Source organism: Parus major, chromosome 17 (assembly GCF_001522545.3).
Source record: "Parus major isolate Abel chromosome 17, Parus_major1.1, whole genome shotgun sequence".
NCBI lineage: Eukaryota > Metazoa > Chordata > Aves > Passeriformes > Paridae > Parus > Parus major.
The window spans coordinates 1,544,715-1,569,010 of NC_031785.1; the positions used below are offsets into that span (position 1 = coordinate 1,544,715).

General features: G+C 41.6%; 1 protein-coding gene and 1 long non-coding RNA gene across 15 annotated transcripts in view; one reads left to right on the top strand and one right to left on the bottom strand.

Moving 5' to 3' along the window:
- STRBP (spermatid perinuclear RNA binding protein) overlaps window positions 1–24,296 on the top strand; it is a 50,838-nt gene that overhangs the window by 16,297 nt on the left and 10,245 nt on the right. For 4 of the 14 annotated variants that reach the window (XM_033518437.1, XM_033518428.1, XM_033518429.1 and 1 more), the window contains 6 exons: window positions 822–983; window positions 1,755–1,889; window positions 2,426–2,566; window positions 3,092–3,215; window positions 5,071–5,115; window positions 10,266–11,266. In XM_033518437.1, coding sequence (XP_033374328.1) covers window positions 822–983; window positions 1,755–1,889; window positions 2,426–2,566; window positions 3,092–3,215; window positions 5,071–5,115; window positions 10,266–10,360 — 702 coding nt within the window. In that variant the 3' untranslated portion in view covers window positions 10,361–11,266. The other 10 variants (XM_033518435.1, XM_033518434.1, XM_033518431.1 and 7 more) reach the window with 8 other exon arrangements.
- LOC107211952 overlaps window positions 1–24,296 on the bottom strand; it is a 30,229-nt gene that overhangs the window by 4,463 nt on the left and 1,470 nt on the right. Inside the window, exon 2 of the long non-coding RNA XR_004499654.1 lies at window positions 8,326–8,415. This is a non-coding gene — a long non-coding RNA (uncharacterized LOC107211952). The remainder of the gene's footprint in view (window positions 1–8,325; window positions 8,416–24,296) is intronic.

Sequence of the window (24,296 nt, forward strand, 5' to 3'; positions counted from 1 at the left end):
GAGACTTGGTTTTTTTCTTTCTCTCTTTCCCTTCTCAGCAGACACAGACCCTGCCCTCCCAGTATTACAAGAGGGAATAATGTGAGATTTCACTTTCTAATCTGACCTTTAGAAAATGCAGAAGCCCAGAAAATGCAGCCAGATGTACCCTAACTGCATGGGAGCTGAGCTGGGGGTTACCCAGGCAGTTCTCAGCTCAGGGTTTGAACAGTCATTTTTGCAGACTTTGTTCTTGGCTCTAAATTTTCAGCAGAGCTTCAGGTTCCTTTCAGTTTCCTTTGCCCTGTGTGTGGTAGCTGTGTGCAGCTGGATCAGGAAGCTGGCTAAGGGAGAGACTGGCCTTGCTCGTGGAGGATGTTTTTGAAGGAACTGAGCTCCAGAAGTACCATCTTGTACAAGGCTTTAATTCTCACAAGACTGTTTGTCATGTTTGCCCCACAGTCCATCTCTTGATTTGTCCAAAGACACAGAGAGGGGGGGAAATCATGCATGAAACTATGCCCTTATAAGACCATTAAACAGTCTTTAATTTCTTACTTTACAAGGAATTCTTGAGATGATGAATGATGCTCATGAGTATCTTTGAGACTAAAATTCTGCTTTGTTGATTCCACTTTTGTAAGCCTGAAATTATTTTCCCTATTGATATTGTATTCCCTACTGATAACCACTGAAATTGATATCTCCATTTCAAACAAGAGAAAACTAATATTCTAAATATGCCTTTTTTACATGTATGGTGGATTGATTGTTGTGTTGCTTTGTATTTGTTCCTGTTCTGCTGCCTCTGTCACAGTTCATTCCATGGCGCTTCATTGTAGGTTTTACAAGCGATGGGGTATCCAACAGGTTTTGATGCAGATGTGGAGTGTGTAAGTTCTGATGAAAAATCAGATACTGAAGGTAAAAATGAAACAATGTCTTCAATCTCAAGCAATAATAATACTGGAAATTCCACAGCTGACACCTCCGCTACCCTAGAGGTGAGGATTGCGTTGAAAGTACAAAAGACGAGCTGTGGGGTTTGGGGTTTCATTTTTCATTGTTTTGGGGTTTTTTTCTGTTCTACTTGTCAGAATGGTAAAACATAAATTTCTTCAATTTCAATGGGAGACAATTTCCAGACAGTGTGTAATCATGGATAACTCAAACAACATACATGTTTAGTCCACTGAGAAATTTCTGGGGAAATGGAAGTGGAATATATTTAATGGAACTTCCCTATTTTTATCCATAGTTGAGAGAATTCTATTGCAGACTGATCTGGTGTGCTGAGGTCTCAGCTTTACCTTGTTTTCCAGACAGTTACAGATGTTTCTACTTAAACATGTGACTCAGGGCATGAGATTTCTTCATAGTGCCAGGACATAAAGAGATGGAACAGCAGAGATGTGTGCAGGGCTAGGAAGGCCAGTCTCTCCTTTCCATGTGAAAGCCTTCGATTTCAAGGAACTTGACACCATGGCCCCACCTTCAGCTTCAGATTCTCTTTGGGCTGCAATTCCAAGTGCAGCTGGTGTCAGGTTTAGTTTGTGCAGGCGTCAGACCAGCTCATGAGGACAGCCCTCACCAACAGAAATAAATGGGTGTGACTTCTGTGACAACATTGTTTGTCCTCCTGCCCTTCCTTAGAGGTTTTGCCCTTGCTGTGCCAGCATCGCAGGTTGTGCTGCAGCCACAGCAGTGTGTGCAGAGTTTTGGCTGCCTTTTGAAGAGAGAAAGGCTGTGAAGTAACACCCTGCATGTCTCTCTAGGTAAGAACTCAGGGTCCCATACTCACAGCAAGTGGCAAAAACCCCGTGATGGAGCTTAATGAAAAGAGAAGAGGTCTGAAGTACGAGCTCATCTCTGAGACAGGGGGAAGCCACGACAAGCGCTTTGTGATGGAGGTGAGTGGAGCAGAGGTGCAGCTGGTGAGAGGTTATTAATGATGTAGCAGAGTCACTTGCTGCTGCAGTTCCAAATTTTCCATTTTGCCTTTTCCAATGTGCATCTGTGGTAGTGATTTCTCAGGTTATGTACCTCATTGCTGTTATGATGTGTCATCTGGGAAAGGGAATAGCCTTTCCACTTTAGGAAAATATAGTGAGAATTAACCCTGGATTCTGACAGCCCCAAACTTCATGGCAAGAAAGACTCCAGGGCATGCACTAAATCCAGTATCAAACAGATAATGCTGGTCCTCTTTGAGTTGTGCTGGTAGTTTCCAGATTCCCAGTATCTGTGACACACTGGTTCCCAGGAACACCTTGGTATCCTTTAGCAGCTTCAAATCCAGAATCGATAGAAATTTGTCACATAAAACACTTAAGGATGTTTTTCTTACTGAAATTCTTTATGGGTGGCACATCAGCTGAGTGGGTGCAGCATTGTGTTCCTGTGGATCAATACTAGGCATAAACTGACATAATGTCTTAATTTTCAGGTAGAAGTAGATGGGCAGAAGTTTAGAGGTGCAGGCCCAAACAAGAAAGTAGCAAAAGCAAGTGCTGCATTAGCAGCACTTGAAAAACTGTTTTCTGGGCCTAATGCAGCAAATAACAAGAAAAAGAAGATTCTTCCTCAGGTAAGAACTGTCACTTGCTTTTTGGACCATTATCCCAGCACTGGGTTGGTTTTTGATACAGAAGGCAGCATTCTAGTAAAGTGAGATTAACACTGCTGGTGTTGTTTTGGGGTGAAATCCTGGCCCTGCTGCAGTTATGTGGGTTCAGGAGGGTACCAGTGCTGTAGGCTGAGGAAAGTTTTAAGGAGGTGGGAAATACAGCAAGGAGGAGCAGCAGAGAGAGGCCCAGAAGCCAGCAGTGTTCAATCATGCCCAAATCCGAGGTAAGTAAGGCGCAGGGAAGGGACTGCCGGGGCTGAGCATGGGGAACGTGCTGGGCTCTGCAGGCAGTGACAGGGCCAGGGACCTGCTGTGTCCCTGTCACTCACATCCTTTGGCACAGCTCTCTCCAGTCTGTGCTCAGCCAGCCTGGCACATTAGGCATGTTTACAGAGCCCTCTCAAAGGGGGTGATTTAATGCAGGTGGCCTTGTATTCCAGCAACACTTTCACTCTCTGAACTGCTATTTTTTGTCACTCTGGGCAGACTAAAGGGGTTGTCAATACAGCTGTTTCTGCAGCAGTCCAGGCTGTTCGAGGCAGAGGACGAGGTGCTTTAACACGAGGGGCATTTGTTGGGGCAGCTGCTGCTACAGGATACATAACACCAGGTAAGGCACCACACTCGTAACTGATAGTTTAGTACTTGTCTGCTGGGGTGTTCTTTTTCATGTGTGTTATTCACCTGTGCAAGTGATTTCTTTAACCATCTGAGATGGAGCAGAAGGCTTCATGGGAGTTTAAATAAATCAAAGAGCTGGAAAGCTGGCAGAGTGTATCCTCTACGAGTGTGCAGCTCAAAGCTCTGTGTGCACAGAGCACACAGTTACGGGCATAATGGCTTTCCTGGCTTTATTATTTTATGATTTGTCTTCATAGTTCACTGCCATGGCACAATTCCCAAAACTCTCTCCTTACCTAAGAACCTTCCGGATCATGTGCTGGTTAGCATTAGGAGTGCCTTTTCCAAGAATCCTTTGTGAACATGAAGTCAGCAGGCTCAACGCTCCCTGAGCTCCCAAAAACCCTCTACATGAATTCCAGCTGGAAGCATCTATTAGTAGCTTCTGTGGTGGCCAGAAATAAAAGAATTTCTTTTTCATAATCTGGGTGATGGGAAGTCATGCATTGTTCTGATTAGCAGAAACAGCTTCTGAAGTCCAAGGGCTTCTGGTTCCCATTGCACATGTTCATGAAATGGTCACTTTTCTCCATCCTCAAATCACTTTTCAAAGTGCATTTTCTTTGTGACTCTACAGCATATCTGAGATTTGTGGGTGACATGTGAAAGGAATCCAGATATTGTTTTCACTTGTTATAAGAACCACAGATTTGTAAGAACAAGATGCTGAAGATGCCTTAGTCAAAGGAAATCCAGTTGTAGCTTCCAAAAAGTAACACTTCTAGTCCTCATGCTTAGGACAGCATGAGCTCTAATTACACCCTCCAGCAGCTCACATGTGCTAATAGCACAGGCCTGTTGTTTGGGAACCTTCCTGCCTGGCACTGTTGGCAGCATGTCATCTTCATTGCTCCTGTATGGTCATGTAATTTTAAATATTAAAACCCAGTAATTCATTTTTAATGGCTGTTAACATTGTTTTTGGAATTGTCTGCCTGCCTGAGGAGTCATTTAAGAGACACTTTAATCTGCCAGGGGCATGCTTCTTGCCAGTGTGGAATTATTCCAGAAATAAGTTTAATTTCCCAGTCGCTGTAGTTAAGCTTTTATTGGCCTTGGCCTTCACAGATTATTTCTCTCCATCCCCTATTCTTCTCAGAAATCTCTTACTTTTTGGAGTGACACCAGCAGTCTCACCAGAAAAAAATAACCTGTAAAGCCTTCATGAACTACTGACATGTAGAAACCAATGCTGGTGTTACCTGTGTTGCTTTTTCTCTCAACTACTTCAGAGTCAAACTCTGCTCTCTGGGGGAAAATGATCTGTTTGTGTGGAGGTGTTCACATGTCTTCTGTGGAACTCTGTTGGAAGCGGCAGAGAAAGCAGAATTCACAGGAGCTTTATTGAGGGGGATGTGACATCTGCCACAGGCATCCAGCATTCTCTTTTTAAAGGAAATTTGGGAAAATTACTGTTCTTTGCATAGACTGCATTTGTGTTTTAAGAAGAAAATAAGCAAATATGGGATGTCTGTGTCATGCCAACTCCATACTCTGACAGTGCAGACTTGAGGGATTCAGTGGAAAAAAAAATGCTGAGGAAATAAAATAGGGAATTTTAGCTCTTTGATGCTGAAGCTTGAGAAGGTCCCTGGCTGCTTGTTCTTCAGGCCACTGCATAGGAACATTTCAGTGTTTTCGCAATATTTGTATGTATTGGTTGGTGTGAGTTTGGTTTTGCTGTGCTCCTGCTTCAGGCACATGGTCCCTGCCCATGTGCAGGTGTGCAAACACTGACAGGCAGTGCAGAGAATGACCCCCCTCCATCCTCTGTTTCCCTGCAGGCTATGGAGCACCATATGGATACAGCACAGCAGCACCAGCCTACGGTACGTACAGCCCTGTCATTAATACGTTAGAAATTGTGCAGAAACTGTTGTGGCAGTCCAAATGTGGCAGTCCAAGGAGAAATTCAAAGATATTTAAGCTCTTAAACCATGACAACAACACCACTTTTATGCCATAACCTTGTGGTTCTTTTTTGGTTGGAGTAGCTTTTTGCCTCTGCTTTGCCTGGTCTGTGGAAGGACTGCTTGTTCTAATTGCCTGTTCCCTTCATACTGGAACCCAGTCAAAGTAGTTCCCTTACTTTTTACAGCCAGTCTGTGCTCCATTCAAAGACTACCGAAGGGCCTATTTCAGCATCTCTGACCCAGATGGCATTACAGTAACGTTGGTGAAATGTTTGTCCCCAAGTGTATGTGACTTGTGGACAAAGCTCCCTTAATGCTGTCAACTCTTTGAAATCCATGGGAAAATACCCCCCACCCCTGCAGGCTAAAACAACACTGCTTGGGACACCAGGATGGGTTTTGGGTAGCTGGTACTGGTAGCAATCAGTCTGTGAGGCAGCCAGGACACGGTCATTTGCCACAATGCTTTTCACTGTGAAACATGTTCTATTAGGCTGGCAAAGCACTGGTTTCATGGAGATTGTAAAATGAGCTGATAACCATGAGAGCTGTGATGGAAGGGTTTTTCTTAACTCGGCTTCTCCCTCCCCACTGGCTTGTTTTATGCTGGACTAACAATGCATTCCTCTAACCGGCCCTTTTGGTTACTTTGAATGAGGTTTATGTGGCAATGGGAGCAGAGCAGTTTGGAGTCAGTGATATGTCCTGGCACACACAACGTGAGCCCACCAGGACCAGTCCCACCAGCCTCTCCTGTGGCAACGACTGGTCACGCGCTGCTCAAATGACTGGCATGTTTCAAGGCCTGGGGTTTTTCAGATGGGAAATTTCTGCTTTTTAGCATTTGTAATAGGTCATTCCTCCCAAATCTGTCTAACTTGGGCAATACTAACTCCCATCATATCATGGTAAAAGTTAAAAATATTTTGAAATGTCAATTACAAGACTTTCCTACAAGTATGAGCTTTAACAGGGCAAAAATGCTGCTGCTTTATGGAAAATGTTAGCTTTGCCTGACTGGGACCAGCTGATTCAGTTCTGTACTGAGAGGGAGAATGGGCCCACGGGCTCAGTGTGGAATTCTGCCCCCAGAACTGGAGCGAACCTCTGTAGTTTTACACCTGCTGACTGGCCCCGTGCTCTGACAGAAAGGCAGCTGGCAGCAGGGCTGTCCCATGGAGTGTTGTCCTTTGTGGTGCATCACACAAGGAACAGCAACATGTTTTCCCAGAGAAAAATGAAAGGAAATTTAGTTTGGGATATTGATTTTTTTTTAAAAAACCCCTTGGTTCTTTTCAAGCAACAGCCTGAGAGTATAACTAGGATTAGTGGTAACTGCATGTCTGTGTTTTTACAAGCAGTGACACACTGTGACATGAGGAATCCTTTCCCTGCTGAAGGCAGGCATACAACTGTTACCAAGTTTCCTTGCAGCTTTTCTTGCTTTTTTCATTCATTCCTTCTGTTTTGTGGTATTTTTTTGTAATTATGCCTATTTTGGGAGCTGGATTTTAAGCACTTAGCTGTATAAATGTGACATATCACTGACTTCAAAGCATTGTGGAATTGGATGCCCCCATTTCTCACATAAAGAGTTTCTGTTCTTAATGTCTTATGATTGTGATGCAAAGTTCTGGGATAATGCTTTTTGGCTGTAAGGAAAACATGTCTCTTTGCCTTTGTAAGCTGTTGCATGTTGGGAAACTTCACTTTGATCATCTGGTGCTCTGGAATACCTGCTGTTGCTGCTTTGTGATTTCTAAATGGATATATAGGTTAAATACTAGAATTTAAATAGGCAAGATTAAAAAAACCAAACAAATGTTTAATTGTGCAGAAGTTTGTGAGGCCACAAGAACTCTAAACTAATAATGAAATCAGGCAGATGTCAATCTTTCCAGATTTACTACTTCAGCACAGGAGAGGAAGTGCAGAATAAGGAAGCAGATGCAGAATTTACTGTAGGTGCTTGATTTTTGGCTGACCTACCTGGATGCTGATCAAAACTGCTGAACAGTTTCCCTGTGAGTTGTATTTTATGCACAGCAGTGCCTGTCTAAAATATCTGTAATTGCAACTGGTCTGTGAAATTACCTCAACGTAGAACAAGCTAGTAGAGATTAATTACCATAAAGATTATGAAATAGAGCTTTAAGTCCAAATACACACTCTGCTTTTGAGAATATCACTTCTTTTAATTTTATCAAACACCAGGACAAAAATAAAGCCGACTTTAAGCTATAACCATCTGTCTGAAATAGTGCAAAGTGGTGAAGCGTTACTGTTTATGGGACTCTGCACCCTGACATCACATTGACTGACTGATCTGGAAAAGGTTAATGAGAACACTACTGTAAGCTCTTATCTGACTTTCTTGGATTGCTGAACTTATTTGGAGTCCTCTCCCTTTCTTCTCTCTGTAGGTTTACCCAAGAGAATGGTTCTGTTACCAGTTATGAAATTCCCAACTTACCCCGTTCCCCACTACTCATTCTTTTAGCAAATGGCAGAAGCTAATTCCCATTGATTGAACAACACAGTACAGTACAGAATGTTAGAAGAAAAAAAGCCTTTTTATCCTGTTTTCTTTGAACACATACTTGAGCAAAGTCATTTGTAAAGAAACATCTTTTTCCTACTTTCTGATTTTAACAAAATGCAAATTTAGTTCTCTAAAACTTGAAAAAAATGTTCTGTGAAATGTTACCTCATTTTCAAATAACTTATACCAGCCTTCTGTTATAGGGAAGAACTAGAAGCTTAAATCTTACGTTTTAAATGAAGTATCCGATTATGTAAAATTAAATTTGTGAAGGATGTATAGAATATAAAACACTGATCACAAATAAACTGTTTTGTTGTAACACAAGAGTACTGCCTGTTTCCTAATGCAGTCACACAGACTCAGTTAATGACCTGTATTTGCTGTAGGGTTATTAAATGCAGGGCATAGTTGTTTAAAAAACAAAAATAAAAATTAAAAAAAAACCAAAAGCAAACAAAACTACACGATAGAAACTTTACAGTTAACATTTAACTTTGTAAATATTATGGTGTGTAATAAACTTAGTAAAATATGGGTTAAAATATTGTTTTATCTTATTTTTTATAGTTAAGCATCAGTACCTGAGTTTCCTTATAGATCAGCATACTGTAACTGTGATTTTAGACACAGTCTTAATTATCCAAGAAGACTTTTCACTCATACACAAAATGCTGAAAAACAAATGAAACAAAAGGAATTAGTCTGTCTCTGTATAAGGCTGCATTCTGTGAAACAAGTATTAAACAAGTATTAAAGGAAGTTCCCACAGAAGGATGCAATTCCAAGGATACACCTTACACCTGTATTGCCCAGAGAAAGGACAATAATAATGTTACAATCAGGTTCTTTAGAGCTCAAAAGCTACATGTTTTCCTTTCTTTTCTGTTTTTACAAAAAAAAAAAAAAAAAAAAAAGAGAGAGAAAAAAANAAAAAAAGAAACAAATTCCACTTGTTCTTGTGGCCTTCTTCACTTTTAAGATTGTCTGCCCACCCTTGATTTTCCATCCACCATTTCTACAGAAAGCATTTTATTTGTCAATTGTATGTTAAACCAAAGGTTCTCCTTTTCCCCCTTACATTTATAAGAATCTAAAGCAGCAACAAGGTCCCCATGAAAACTTGCTATTTAATTGTCCCAGTTCTTGTTGAGTGCTGCTGTGAAAAGTGACACACTTCAGCCATAGGCCAGTACTTTTTTAAGAGTTGGTGCTCAAACCCAGAGTCCTCTTTTTGCTGAGGAGTGTGTGCACCTGTCTGAAATTCCAGGATAGGCCCCAGCTCCACAACTGGAATCTCCATGGATTGTGGACTGCTGTGGGTTCTAACAAGGGATTCCAGTGGTCTTTATTAAGGTATCACCCCACAAATAAGCAGCATTGTTGGTTGCACTCTCTCCTCAGCCCTCGCCCGTTGCTTTTCCATAGGCTGGCTTTAGTTCCTGCTCTTCGGAAGATTTGCCTTTATCCCCTGTTCTCTTACCAGACGCTGCTGCTGAGGCAAGGAGAGCTGTATCAGCGTTGAGGGTGTTGTAGGAGCGGTGCTTAAAGCAACAGAAAGTTCCTCCCCCCCACAGCCCCCTTAGAGGGAGAGAAGTATTAGAAAAGCTGAATAAGGGGTGGCTTATAGAACAAGCTGCTTTCCCTGGAATTAACTGCAGCTGTTATTCTTAAGCTAAGTGTTTGTGCTCAGGAATGTGTTTACATTTCCATGGTTCTCCTTCTGCCGTAGCTCTTGCTTCCGTTTGGTGTTGGTGGTACTTTAATAAAACGTAGGTGATGGCCCGGGAGGGTGAGCCTGGTGTCACCCAAGGAACACAGAGCAGGGGCTGGGGATGGAGCCAAATTGAGAGGTGCTCAGAAATCTGATCTGTTTTGCTGGCCTATGGATGAAAGGAAGCCATCACGGAGCAGAAAAAGCATGGCTGATCAGAGCCCATTTCTGTTAATCAAATATTCATTAAAGGAATCTTTACTCCACATACATTTTTTTGCCCCCCCTCTCTTTTGGAGTTCCCCTGATTGGCAACTGTTTGTAGTTTCCTTTTTTTTTTTTTTTTGAATCCCCAGTTTTGAAAAATTCCAAATAAAATATTCGGTGAACCAATTCTATACAATGAACATTTGTAAGCCAAAAACTTGTTCTTATTTCAAAGACAAGAAGGGCGCTATGCTCTTTTCCAACATGATGGCAGTCATTTCAGATGATTTATAGAAGTCATTTTTTATTTTTTGTCATTTGTTGGGAGTTACTAACCACATTGTAAACTTGCCCCCTTGCTGCATATTTTACATTTCTCTGCTTTACTGAAAATATGAATGAGCTGTCAGTTCTTTGTTTAGAAAGTGGTAACCTTGGAAGTGTTAGATGTTTCAATACCTTCAAAGAATTCAAAGTGCCCATTTTACAATGAAAACTCCACTTGCAGCTGAAAGAGCAGAGAAATTTAAATGGAGCTTTAGCTTCAGCCAGTCTCAGAAATTAACGTGAGGTTTTTGCTTCTCTGCTCTTCTCCCACTGTAGGTGGTTTTTTCATTGACAGTCCCTATTGCCAGCCTCTCAGCATCGCACCTTTTATTATTCACTTGGGCCCTCAAGATTTCTTCTCTGACTTCTAGAACCATCAGGTTGTGTGGCTCCAAATGGCATTTTGTACATGTCTTAAAAGCAAGAAAAACGTGGCTCGTTTTGAGGTTTCTCAACTTCAGACATGGAATCTGACCTTTTTTCTTTTTTTTTTTTCCTTCCTTAAAGTGTTTTTCTCACTTCTTGAACTGTGCTCCATGTAATGAAAAGCAATACTTAGTCCAAGCCACAGTCCTCTCTTTGGGTACATAGCAATAGATGTGTATATACTCCTGGTTATTTCTTTACACTAGAAGGGGAAGGACTGGTGTGTTGAGGGGGGAAAACCAAATGCCAAACCAAGGCACAACCCGGGTCGAGTGCTGCTTCAAGCAGTGAAATCTGCCTTTACTTTCACTATTGAAATCCTTCAGAATTTTAATAGTACACTGTATTTGCATGTTTCTTATAAAAGTTGCTACAGAGCCGTGCAATGGTCACTCCTGAAGCAGCAGTGCTTTGAACCATTGTGCATGTCAGCAGACATGAAATGTAGCAAAATGGCAGAAGAAAAAAACCCAAAACATATTTTTTTTCCAAAATGTAACTGAATGATATATTCTCTCTCTCCCCCACATCATTGATATGAGGCACAAAGATGCTAGGCCTGAACTTGCAAATCAAGTGGATTGCTTTTGTGTCTCTTAAAATCATCACCAAATGATAGGAAAACACAGTATTTGGGAAACATCCAGTTCAAAAACCTTTGCTGCTCTAAATTTAATGAATTTTTTCTCTCTTGAATATTTGTATGTTGATATTTTGAGATTGTCAATCAGCAATAACTGAAAGGTGAATGTTTTTTTAAATGGTATTGGAACATCTATATGTTGCAGCTTAAGACTTCTAAGCAGTTTTCAGCAGGTTAATTCCACTTTATTCTCATTCTCTCCGGACCTTCATAGCCATATGCACTTGTATAAAATAAGCAGAAATGTAGTGACTGTAAGCTGAGATCGTGATATAAAAGGTAAGAGATTTTATTTTCAGCTTAAAGAATATTTTTATTGCTTTTTTTCTAAAAATCTCATATACCTGTGACAATCTTGTATATGGCACGTTTTTATTATGTCTTGTTAACTCAGTGTTTAAAGAGGTAATACATAGGTCTGAATCCCAGCTTTGTATTTCTCAAGGCCAATTCAAATACTCCAGTTTCAGTTAAAAAAAAGAAAATATTAACTAACATTTAAGAAATTGTTTGGTTTTACCAACAGACTGTTCTCCTTCAAATATTTTTCTCCTGTGTAGCATAAAAAGCTGTGTTGATACTGCTGTGTCAGGCACTGCATTCCTTGCATCCCTGTGGACACGTTTGGGTAGGTACCAAAGCCAGGCCATGGCCTGCTGTGAATGCCACACCTTATTTCTGGCTATGTGTGATGGGTGACACTAATAATGAGAGAAATGATTTTCCTAAACTATTAAACCCAAACTCCAAATGAGGAATGAACAACTTTGATGATATTGCAGTTAAAATCTGCAGAGATCACATTACATTAGGCCAAATTAATTCAGGAAGCAGCCAGGTTTGCTTTCCTCCTGTGCTTGCAGTGCAGGACAGGAGGGCAGGCAGGGATTTATCTCTGCGTGAATCCTTTGCTTAGCTGTGGTTTTCTACAGCTGGAAATTAGGATACAGCCATCCATAATTAATTGTTTTCAGTTCTGTAGTAAATGTTTTAACAATATTTTACTTAGATTAAAATGGGTTTGGATTATGACCTATTGGTGCACATGATATGTGTAGTTTTAAAATACTATTTTTTTATTTGTCTTTTAAACCTTGCGTTATGCAAAGTTGCATAGTACAGTGCTCCAGAAGTGCAGTACTTGCAGTACTTGAAGTTGCTGGAAACAACTCTTTTTATATAAAAATGGTTAAAAAATAAAAAAGCAAAAGGGAGCAAGCTGACGATGATGTATTAGCATTTTAGGGTCTCAATTCAGAGATGAAAACATGAACAACCCCTGACTGGTAACAGCTGACACTGGTGTCAAACAGAAAACCACTAGGTACAGAATATATAGTGGTGTATCAAGCCCAAAGGTCTGCATGAAAACACTAACAGCAAATATAAACTATATTTGATTTTAATATTGAATCATCAAATTCACTAAGTAACTGCATGTATGGGTTATCCATTGCTAAGGATGTTTCTGGATATAATTCATAGGCTGCTAAGAGAAAAAGAGCTGTTCAATAGTGTCAGCTTTGCTCCTGTGGGCAGGAACTTGCACCTGGGAAATGAGCTGAGGACCTGGTTCCAGGGGCTGGCCCTGGAAGCACATAATCCTTCCATGACATCTGCAGGACAACTGATGAGCAATCAGAACGTCCTTCCTGTTCAGGGGGCAGGTTTCCATCTGCTGTTATCTTCAAGGTGCAAACTCAGGGCTGGCTCTGCAGCTCACCTACATTTCAGTCCCTTTTTGAGCCTGGCAGGCCCAGCAGTGCTGATCCTGGAGCAGCAGGCTGCTCTGCTCCTTCAGACAGGATATTATATTCATCAAGGTGCATTATAATGAACTTCTCCTGAATATTCCTTTCCTGAGCTTAACTGCTGTCAGGCTGACAAGCACTGTCCACTTCAAGGACTGATAACAAACATCTTGCTGACTCTCATTTGATCTGCTTCTTTGTGGACTGTGCTTGGCATCTTAATCCATCTGTATTTCTTTCCATCAGAATTGCTTTAACTGTGAATTTCTGTATTTTTCCGCCATCACTCTTTTAACTCTTAAAATCCTAAGCTTTCCACTCTCCTGCTGGTCTTTTAAAATTATCTCAACTTCACTGCATCTTTCTCCTCTAGATTTCTCTAATACCCTGCTGTTAGTAATGCAGTAAAGCATTGCAGTATTATGTCTGAGATGGCCCCTTGCCTTTGCTGCTTCCCTTTTTAGTAGGAGAGAACCATTTTCTGATATGTGAAACACACTAAGATTCCTAAATCCTTAGGTTCTGCAGCCACTGGCAATCAGAAGTAAGACCCTAAGGTGCCTGGGAACCCCTCTCATTGATGTGGAACTTAAGAAAATAGCCCCATGTATTGAAGGGTCACAGAGTTGGCTCTGAAGTGCCCAACGTATTCACATTTGAAAGAGCAGCTAATTCTATCAGGAGGTTTTAGCCTAATACCAAGCTATCATCTGATGAGTAATTTGGGTAACATCTGCTTCATCAATGTTGCAACAAGCATAGTTTTGCTAAGGCAGAACTAGAAGCTCATTTCTTCTGCATAATTCTTGTAGGTTTCCTTTTAAAAGCCTCCTCACAGTAGCCTGAATTGCCTTTTCTGTGGAGTTGGAGGTCTGTGTTACAGCTACTGAGCTTTGTATTTCTGCATGTACCCAAGAGCCAAACATGTGAATCTGGTTCTGTATGCTCTGCGCAGCTGCCTGTAGCATTACCAACTCTGGAGTACCTTTTCAGTCAAGCAGAAATGGTATTTTACAGTTTGAATTTCTAGTTCATGGAAAAGAATTCTGAAAAAGTTCCTTTCAATTAGTACATCTATAAATAGCAGACCAGGGAAAGTCTGTGCCTATACACTACCCACCTTAACGCTAGTTTTAGCTAACCAGATGATCGTGTGTATTTTGGGAGATGGTGTCTGGCACTTAAAGGATTAAAAGCCAGAGATTTACAATAAAGAACCGACCCGTTTAATGTGTTCTCTCTGCTGGAAATGAATGGCATCACCACTGACTTTGGAATAACACCTGTGAGCTTTAGGGGTCTGCTTCAGTCCCACTTTTGCCAGCCACATGAGATTCCTCCAGGCATGCTCTGCCTAGACATGGGTTTAGAGTAACCAGGCTGGTTTGGAGGGCTTGGCTAGCTCAAAGCATGATCTGTGGTGCTTCCTGCCATCGTGTTCTCTTTCTGCCAGTGCTTGCTGTCTTCCTTAAGCACACATTCAGGAGCTGGAACATGGTGACCTTATTCCTGGGCGTTTCGCCAGTTGGATGGAGGGAGGCCAGCCTATGCTCCTGAAGGGAATGTGTAACACCAGGCCTCGGTTGCCCAAGCAATTTCTGTTGGACACAGTGCACGATCCAACCTTCACAAAGGCAATTTAGTGCCTGGGTAGGTGGTTCCTAATCTGTCTAATTTGCTGTAGTGTAGCCAGTGTGAGCTAATTAGATGATTCAGCAATTGTCATGGCTCCCCACTTAATGTGCTGTAAATGCTGCTGCCACAACATTCATTGCTGTTAAATACCTTTGCTTCTGTGAATTCTGTCCTCCTGCCCTGCCTTTTCTGATCATCTTCTAGTATCTCAGTAAATAACTGATTCTCTCAAATTATGAAATTGTTATATCTAAGTATCTAGAGTCTTAAAAACTTTTAAGCAGACTGTGAAGCACTTCAGAGAAACTAGTTTTCCTACAAATATTTCAAGTTATTCATGTGCCAGAGGACTATTTCTACTCATTAACAAAGATCTGAAAACTGCTCCAGTATCTCTCATCTCTGGAGACAAGCATTCTTTCTTTGAGAACACTTGCCTTCTGGTAGGAAAAGATTTAAAGTGTGTCTTAATAAAAGACTGTGCCCTCAAGCCCCTGAAATAACTTAATTGCAGAAAAGGGCACAAATCTAAAATTTTGCTTTTATTGAGCTATTGAGAACAATTTCCCTGACAACAAGTTCCTCAGATTATTAGGATGCAGAAAATGCAGGAGGAGGGGCATGAAGATTTTTCAAGTAGTTTAGGGGAAAAATCTTGCTGTTTGTTGGCTGTTTAGCTCTGGGACATCATTCTCTTGTCACTTCTTTATTTCCAAGACAGCAATAAATGTGAGCAGCTTTAACATACCATCTCTGATCCAGTCCTGGAACCATCCCTTGGAGAGTGAGCATGGCACTCCCTGTTTTTTCTTCCACCAACTCCCTGAAAAAAAGTCCCTTGCTTCATTTGTAATTCTGTATCTGTGCTTCTGAGCCAGTCTAGAGATGGAATTGCTGAGCATCTCTCCAAATGTGTATAAATGACAAGACAGTATTTCAGTCTTTACTCAGACAAAGTTACAAGTTTCCTTCTGCCTCTTGTGCTTGGTATACCAAGATATGCTCACTCAATATTAGAACTTCTTGCCTTTAGCTAAATTCTAAGACAGTTGCCTGTTACTTAATGAAGGGAAAACAATGTCCCAGCCTCACTGAGTTCCAAGTCACAAAGCAGCTTACAAAAACAGCTCCTATTTCCGGTGGCTCTGGGAAACAGCACAGCTCTGCTGCTGTGGATTCCTTTGGCTACATGATGAGATGTGTAAACATGAAATTCAGATTGTTGTTCTGCCATGAAACTGACTAGGACCTCGCCTCTCTGGCATCAAAAGAATGAAAATGAGCTCTGTGCTGGGCACGCTGAGGAGCTCTGTTAGGAACGGCTGTTCTGTTTCAAGAAACAGTAACTCAGCTCAAATGTTCAGCACACAGACCCTCTTGGGCTTCCTGCTGAATAATCCAGTGAAAAATGAGGTATTTTATTGACTTGTTTAAAGCAGAGCAAAGAGACAGGGTAGCTGAATCTGCTGTCTTAGTATAGGAGACAGCTTGTCTAACAGCTTGTTGGTTTCATTCCACTGGAAGTGGAAATTCTGCTAAAGTCATTTCAGAGCACTTCACCAGAGAAACCCAGCACTGAGGTCCTGTGCCCATGGACCACAGCAGCAGTTTCACATGCACTTTCTTTCGAACATAAACCATTTAAGCTAGTGGTTAAGTTGTCATGAAGAGAATTGTCATCACTAAACTGTTTTATTACTTAACCCCAGAGTGATGTCTTCTTAGCTTTATTTGTGTCATCTGAACCCATACCTATTTATGTCCAGGTATTCTGGTGCTTTTTTTGCTCACAGATACCACATTCACTTGTTGGTTTGTAGCTGATATATGAGATAATACAAAAGCACAAGACACATCTGCCTGTTCCTCTGTCTGCTCCTCTCTCTGGTGTTTCCTTGGAGAAAGGGGCTCTTCCTCCCAGTCTGATGCTGTGTAGGCAAGGCAATGCTTTACTGTGAGTGTTGTGAGTTAGGTAAAAGTTCATTAGACAGTAAGGTTTAAATTCAGTAAAGTGGGTTTTTTCTCCAGTTCCTGAGATTGAATGAAATGTTCATGCCACATTGTTTATCTTGATGTTTATGAGGAGCTGAATGTCCAAAAGTGGTGTGTGGAGATGTGCAGTTCTAAAGCATATCTCTTATTCTGGATGTTGTTTTATCTTGTATTTGGTGCCTTAACTCTAGAATTTAAGGTCATATATACTGTACCACAGTATATATGTAGTACACAGGTGGTTCAGTACTTGTGTACTTTAAAAGAACCCATCAAGCCTACTCTACAGAAACTCTTATACAGACTGAAGCTTTCTCAGGGGGAGTACTCTTCCATGTTTAATTAATAACCCACCAAGAAGAGACAGTTACAAGAATATAAAGAGCATTAAAAAATGTTAACTGCAGAGACTGAATTTATCTGAGACTGAATTTATCTACTTTCTAGTTTCAAAGGTTTGGGGCAGTAAGATAACTAAAGCTGCAGTCTCTTCTCTGCTGTGTAAGTAAACAACTTCAAAATGTTTTCGCACCAGCCAGAACTGCATGTTTGTGAAAACCACTGGACTGTTATCTCTACTAGAATAAATAACACTTAATTTTAAAAGGCATTAATTGAATGTAACTGGCTATCCTTCATTGGTTAGTAGAGTTGGAATGAGTAAGAGCTGCAGTTAATTTTTAATTGAACTTGAGCCTCATTTATACCTCTAACCAAGATCTAGAAGCTCCAGCTGCCTTATGCTGCAAAGCAGTTCATGAGGTGTAGTGCAGCATCAGCTTGAACACAGGATTTCTGAATGCATCTGCTTCTGGCAGAATACACTGAGGCAAGAGAGAGAAAAGATAACAATGGAAGTAGAATATCCTTCTCCAGTTTTAGAGGTAAAGCATCATAGCTAGAAGTTGGAGGGAAAGTAGCACTGCCTTTTCCAAGTCCATTAAGAGAGTCTGTGGTAAAACCAGGAGGTTTATGTGTGCTGGGGAAATAGCAGCTTTGTGTACTGTGAGCAGGGGGAGATGGGATTGCTTTTTTAATAGTTAGTGAGAAATCAGGTAAGAGGTTTAAGTTATCCATACAGCAGGCTAAAAGCTGCTAATGATGTTGCTACAGGAGAATTTATTTTTTCTGTTCAGTAAGTAAGTCCAGGACTGCTGGTTTTCCAGAGGAGGAATGCAAGAAATACAATGGGCAAATTTTGTTTCCTGATGCAGCCCTACCCAAAACAGAGAGATAGTTCCAGGCAGTGTACAGAGCATGCAGTTGAATTTTGGGAGGGAGGAATAATAGTAATTTCCTCCAAAGTAATAGTAGCTGTTTCTGCAATGCCCACAGTATTCTAGACAAGCTGCCTTTACACAGAGGAGCATGGCAACAAGGGAAAGCAGGTACTGCTTCCACAATGACCTGTGCAATGTACACATTTCAGGTCGCCAGTATTGGTGTAAGTCCTTATGACAAAGTAGGTTCATCTTACCAGCAAAGTGTATTTTGACATTCTATCCACTTCTATTTTTTAAGCTAAAGGGGAGTTAATCATAGCACTCATCTGTTTCGAAGGGAGTAGAGCAGAAGGTAAGTTTTAACTTCATACTTTGAAGCTGCTATGAATAGATAAACAGTGTTCCATGGAAACAACCTGATGTACTTATTTTCTTCGAGCTTCATTTCTGTGTTCTTGCAAAAGCACAAGCTTGTGTAAGCGTAATCAATACAAAGTTACTCAGGGTACTGCATCATCTCAGCAGTGGACACTAACTGCATCTTAAGTCAACAGGCACACATATATCAAGCTTAATTAAGAGGAACAGGACATCTTGGCAAGTTTTGCTTTACTATTGGCACTGCTACAATTTAATGATCTATGCATATCGAAATGTGTGTATTGCTGCACTCCCAACAGAATGTGAGTCTTGTAAGGGTGTCCTGTAAAGTAACAAAGTCAGGGTAAGAGAGACAGTATTTATTCTTCTGTCATTATTTTCACAAAGAACTGTTTCTAAGCAGATGGAATGTCATTCTGCTCAAAGGAGAATAACGGTGGGCTAAAGCACAGCATTCAGAGCAGTACAGCTTTTGAAAAGTTAGTGATCCTATGAATTTAATTATAAAAATTCTGATTTGCAGTACAGATTCTTTCCTGTATTTTTAAACTCAATATCACTGTTTCCCTGCTCAAAAGAACAAGATAAATACAAGTGTAGTTTTCTAATAACATCTAGTGCATGGAAATCCACATACACTGGAAGAAAAGGGAGGCTGTACTGCAGAGAGCATATTCAACTACAGAGCCATTCTCTGGGCAATGCTGCATAATTTAGGAGTGGGTAACCATGCCTTCAGGGACAACATGACACAGAGCAGATGGTTGAAAAAAAATCACAGAAAAAAGGCCTCCAAGCTTTGTCCAGTCATACATTTATCCCTCCCTGCAAAAGGGGACAGGTACATTCATACATGCATAATGAGTTATCTGTCAGGCATCACAGAGGTCCTTAAGGACAAATGTTTTGGAGCCAGTCTCCTTTTGGACAGAAAAAGGAGGAAGTTGACTCTGTCTTCCAGTTCCAAGGTGCAGTGTCTTATTTCTCATCCTAACCCTAAGTCAATATTTATTGATCAAACTGACTAAGCTTTTTAGGCCGACCAGCTCTCTACGAAGCAATTCTGTTCTCTTGAGCCTCTGCAGGGGCCAGTAACTGGTGCTTAACTACTGCTTCCAGTCCAGAATGTCACCGTCCTCCAGCTGCCCCAGAGCCAGGCTGGGACACTTGCACTTCTCAGAGAGCAACACTGCTGGGGGTGGGGGCTCTCCAAAGCACTGAAGTACGACAGCAGAGCAAGTGCCAGTGGGCTGTATGCTTTTTAAAGTCCTGTCCAGTTCTTAGTGACAAAGTTGAGCATGAAACCTGTACTGCCAAATGTACCAGCCCCTTGCTTAGAAGGGCATCAATGGGAAGCAGTCTCAGAAGTGGAGATTTTGAGGAAAGGCTGGTGCTTTCCAAGGCCAACTCACAAGCTTTTTTAATGGTTGAATTTCCACCAACCAAAAAGCACCATCAATGAAATCAATTAAAATTGCTGCTGATTTTGGGCTAAAATACCACCTTTGTGTAACCCAAACCACCATGCATCTAAAGAATTCTTAGGCAAAGACTTGTCAGGAGGCAGAGCCCTTCAGACAGGAAATCTGGCAGTGCACTCTGATGTGACTTACTGATGATAATTACTTCTCCAAGACAAGGCAAAGACAGAGGCAGTGCTTTGGGGCAGTGTTTCATGCTCAGCAAGTTTGTAGAGGGAAGGAATGAAATTCTATAAATCACTTGTACTGTATTTGTTTCTAGACTTGAATGAATTTCACTTTTCCTTTGTGAGTCAGCGTATAAAACGTTAAAGAAAATGTCTATTTTTCTAAATCTCTTTCACCAATAGAGGTCTGACCTGCAGCCAAGAGATGGGTTTATTTATCCACAGAGGATGGAGTGTTTATTTCTGAACTAAGATTGGATATGGCATTGAATAAAAAGAGTATGACCTATAAACTATCTAAACCTTAAATACTATGAACAAATTCCACAAATAAGTAATATGGTGGATGATTCCATCTTTCTTCCCAATAAATCTCTCTCAAAGAAGTTATCCAGAATTAAACTTCCAAATGAAGTACAAGAGATCCTTGTGGTCTAATTACAGACTACTTTCAAAATACTTCAGTTTTCTCCCAATTTGTAATCAGTAGAGAACAATGATAACTGAACTATTCAAAACTATAAATAAAGCAATTTCAAATAAAGTAATTTGGCAACAACCATGGCTATTTATAGCACTAAAAATATAATTTGAACATTTGAATTTTCTTAATTTGGTAGCAGTTGAGTGGGAAGAAAAATAACTGCACAGTGAATTTTAAATTGAGCTGTATCTACTCACTGGCCAAAAAAGCCTGCAAATGTAAAGGGAACACTCTTTGTACCTTCAGTTGCTTCCTCCCGTGCTGCTGTACCCCATACACTTGGCTTCATTTGGCTTCTGTGCTGTGGTTTGTACGCCAGCCACTGTTACTGACTGTACACAACACGATCTGCACTGTAATCTCGGGTCATTTCCACTGGTTGTAACCCAACACTACAGACTTCTCTGTATATAAAACCAGAACCATGTCCCATTTGCTTCCAATAGCTCCAATAAAGACTTATCTCTGTAAACAGGAATTATGGCCTAATGATTGGTTGGGTGGGTTGGTTACAGTGAGCAAACTGCCTTCAAGGGGTTCCTCAAGCCTGGGATGCCAAACCACCAAGCTCCACTGTGCCTGAGTCAGGTAATGCACTCAGCAGAAAGGAGAGACAGGCTCCTGAAGGCTGCAGGGTTAGCAGAGACGACTTGGAGATGCAAACATAAAGCAGATTTATGCTGGAACAAGCAGAATGCATTCCTTCACAGAGGTGAAAGTGAATAAAGCATTACCAGATTGCAACTTACAACGGCTGCTGCACACAAATACCTCTGGGGGGTCTGCCTTGGAAGCAGTACCAGAAAAGCCCAGAGAAGGCTGTGATGACTGTGATCAACCATGAAGGCAAGTTTCACTCAAAAAAGAAATCTGGACAATTCCTAGAATTTAGCTAATTAGAAAAATAATGCTAATTAGCTAATTAGATATTTATTTTCTTAAAAGATAAATTACACACACAAAAAACAAGTAAGGATCTTTCAAAGTTCTCTCCACCCCTCTCATTTCACTGTGTTGTTAAACATTAAAATTCCTGTGGTCCCAGTTTGTCCATGGAGGTCCCAAGCAAATCCAAGCAATTTCCTTGTCTGGAGCCACTGAGGGCAGAAGTTGGGGATACCATGAGAATTGTGTGGCTGGTGTTGTTTGCTTGAGGTTGTAACTCACGGTAAGATTTACAGAAATATACACATATGTCCAGTTGCCTGCAGTTACAGAACCCAGCTGTACTCTAGAAGAGAAGACAGTGAACATATAGTCTTACTTTTCTTGGAAGTGTTTTTCTGGTCTTGAAATGCTGAATTGTAATCTGAGTGCAGAGGTCATTAATCAAATTCAGACTTGAGAAGGGATTATAAACTGTTATGAGCTGACTATAATTGAGATTGCTGTTAATGAAATGAGATATATGAAATCCCACAGCTTAGAATGTATGAAAACTGGACTGGGACTTGATGTGAGACTCCTGCCCTTGACAGGCCAGGGTGCAGCCAGCCCAGTCTGCTGGTGTACTGCAAACAATTCAGTTAAGCACAAAGAGCTACACTCAGAGACAGCTGTACCAAACCCAACAAAACCATGCATCACTTAAAATGTAGAGCTGTATCAAATATTTAGCAAGTAAGATCCACAAAGAACTGAAGAGAGTCGCTTAAGAAAACATCATTAACACTTAACTGAAACCGAAATCAGTCTTACCTACTGTATTAGCGTAATGCCTGTCTGTGCTCAGGCCTGATGTTAGCTGGCTCTCTAGGAGGTCATTCCAAAAGCTCCCTCGGGATTATCATCTCTGAGGTGCTGAGAAGGCTGACAGCTCTTCAGCAGCAGCCTGGCAACTGCTGGTCAGTGGCAGTTCAAAGCAAGCTGGGCCCACTCCAGGAGCTGGCGGGCATCCTGTGGCCTCGCAGGAATGGGAAAGGGGCACATATGGGAGTGGGACATGGGAGAAGCCACACGGCACTGGGCCTAGGCTGGTAAAGGATGTTGGCACATCCTTCTTTCCTCATTGTGAAAATGCCTGGCATCTCCTACTCAGTTTTACTCCTGTCCTGCTGTAGCTAAGCTAACTTGCCCAGGTAGTTACAGAGTATCTTGCTTGGAAGAACAGGGAAGCTGTGATTTGTGGCCCCCGTACTGCCCCCACTCCCTGCAAACCAAGAAATACCCAAGTCCATCTACTTTTCCTGGGCAACCTGCAGTGCCTCTCACTATGAATCTGCAGCTCAATGCACACACTGAGATCTGCAGCAGAAAGCTCCTTCATCTCAGGCCCTCCCCAGCACTATTTGACTGCCCGATCCCCTGCTGGCACAGCACTGAAGAGATCCATGCAGAAGGAACCATCTGCTTAACAAGCAAGATGTCCAGTTTATCTTGCTGCAATCAGCATCACCTTGGAAAAGTGTATTTGATTACAGAGGAAGCAGGAAAAAAATATTGACTGACGTGGAAGTTACAGGCTGGCTTGTTAGTTGCTTGACATCAGTCAAGCTTGGACACCCAACAAGCCAGCCTGTAACTTCCACGTGCAAAGAACTGCTGCATCTATAAACCTGCCCAAAACAGCACCCCTCTTTCTGCAAGAAGCGTCATCTCACTTAATTGCTCACGACATAATGCTGACTTTAGTGGTTTGCTACAGGGTTGAGTTCCAGCAAGTCAGCTAGAAAGAGTTTTCCCCATTTGCTAAGCTGTAAATTATCCTTCTCTTTCGTGACCCCAATCCTTGGTACAATCAACTGAAAGAAACTGGAGCTGCCACTGCTTTCAGGGCCCTGAATTCATCTTCACTTTGGGCTATAGGTTCCAGCACATTTATTTGAACGCTGTAAAAAGCCTGTGTGTACTCTTGTTACAGTTACAACAAAAGACCCTTTCTTGCTCCAGGCATGAACACGAGGCAAAATCCTAAAAAGGCCTTTAGATCCCAAAAAAGGGTCACATACCCTGTACAAATAACACTTCCCTCTTCCCCTTTTCTTAGGTGCTGGCACACACTAAAGGTGGGATTTCCTGCCTGCAATAAAGTCAGGCTCAGCATTCTGCTGGTTCAGATTCATTCATTTTATTTTTTTTTTAAATCTGGGAAACTCTGGATTACAGTAGAAGGAAGGCTAAACCAGGGCAAGATGACAAAATACAGCTCAGTAAATCCAATTATGCTGCCCTGCACAGCAGTTCCACACAAATTCCTATACTGAAAATACAGCAAGTCTTGAGGTAGCCACAGGACTCCTGCATCCAGCACAAAGCAAGCATATGGACACTGGTTTGAGCTGCTCAGCTCAGTTATCCTGGGTTTAAAGAAAGATGGTGTTACATGGAGAAGACATCAAACTTCTGTCTGTACATTAAACTATTCTCTCTGAGATCCAATGAATAAAAACTGCAATGGAATTTAGAACTTTCCAGTTATGGTAGTTCACTCTTCACTCTGTCCTAACCGTGGGAATGTGCAACACATGTAACTTCTAAAGACCATCAGAGTTGAGGCTACTCCTGTAACGCTCAAGTTGGGGGCACCCAGGAGCTGTAGTTTGCTGCTCGTGTCTACAAGCAGCAGCCGTGTCATCCACAATTCACAGCAGCCTGGCACATGCACCCACAGCCCCTCTGGCTGTGGGTTTGCCTTGTTCCACACATAAGGCCCCTCAGGGAGATGTATAGTCTTCATCGTGTGAAACACCACCCCTTCCCTTCCATGCTAAATGAGATCTTGCTCCTCAAGTGATTTGCTGTGGTATTATGCAGCAGTTCTGCCATGCCCTGAGTAGGTGGCAAGCTCAGATATACATTGCTCTGTAAGCAACCAGCCTTCATCCTCCTCCTCTTCCCCACCTATTCTCTCTGGTGCACCAGCATTAATTACCATCAAAGCACTTCTCTAAGCTAGCAGAGCCTCCAGGACACGGAAGGCGTTAGATCACTCTCCTGTTTTCTGGGCAGCCAAGACTTGTGCCAAAACCACAGTGGTTTGCTGTGCTGTTCTTAGAAGAACTGATAAACCCCTTGACAGCTGACAGTGACACAGCACTGCCATCTCAGCGAGTCCTTTACTACCTTTTCTCAGGCACAGCAACTGAATAAAACCTAAACAGCAGTTTTGTTTTCCCTGTGTGACA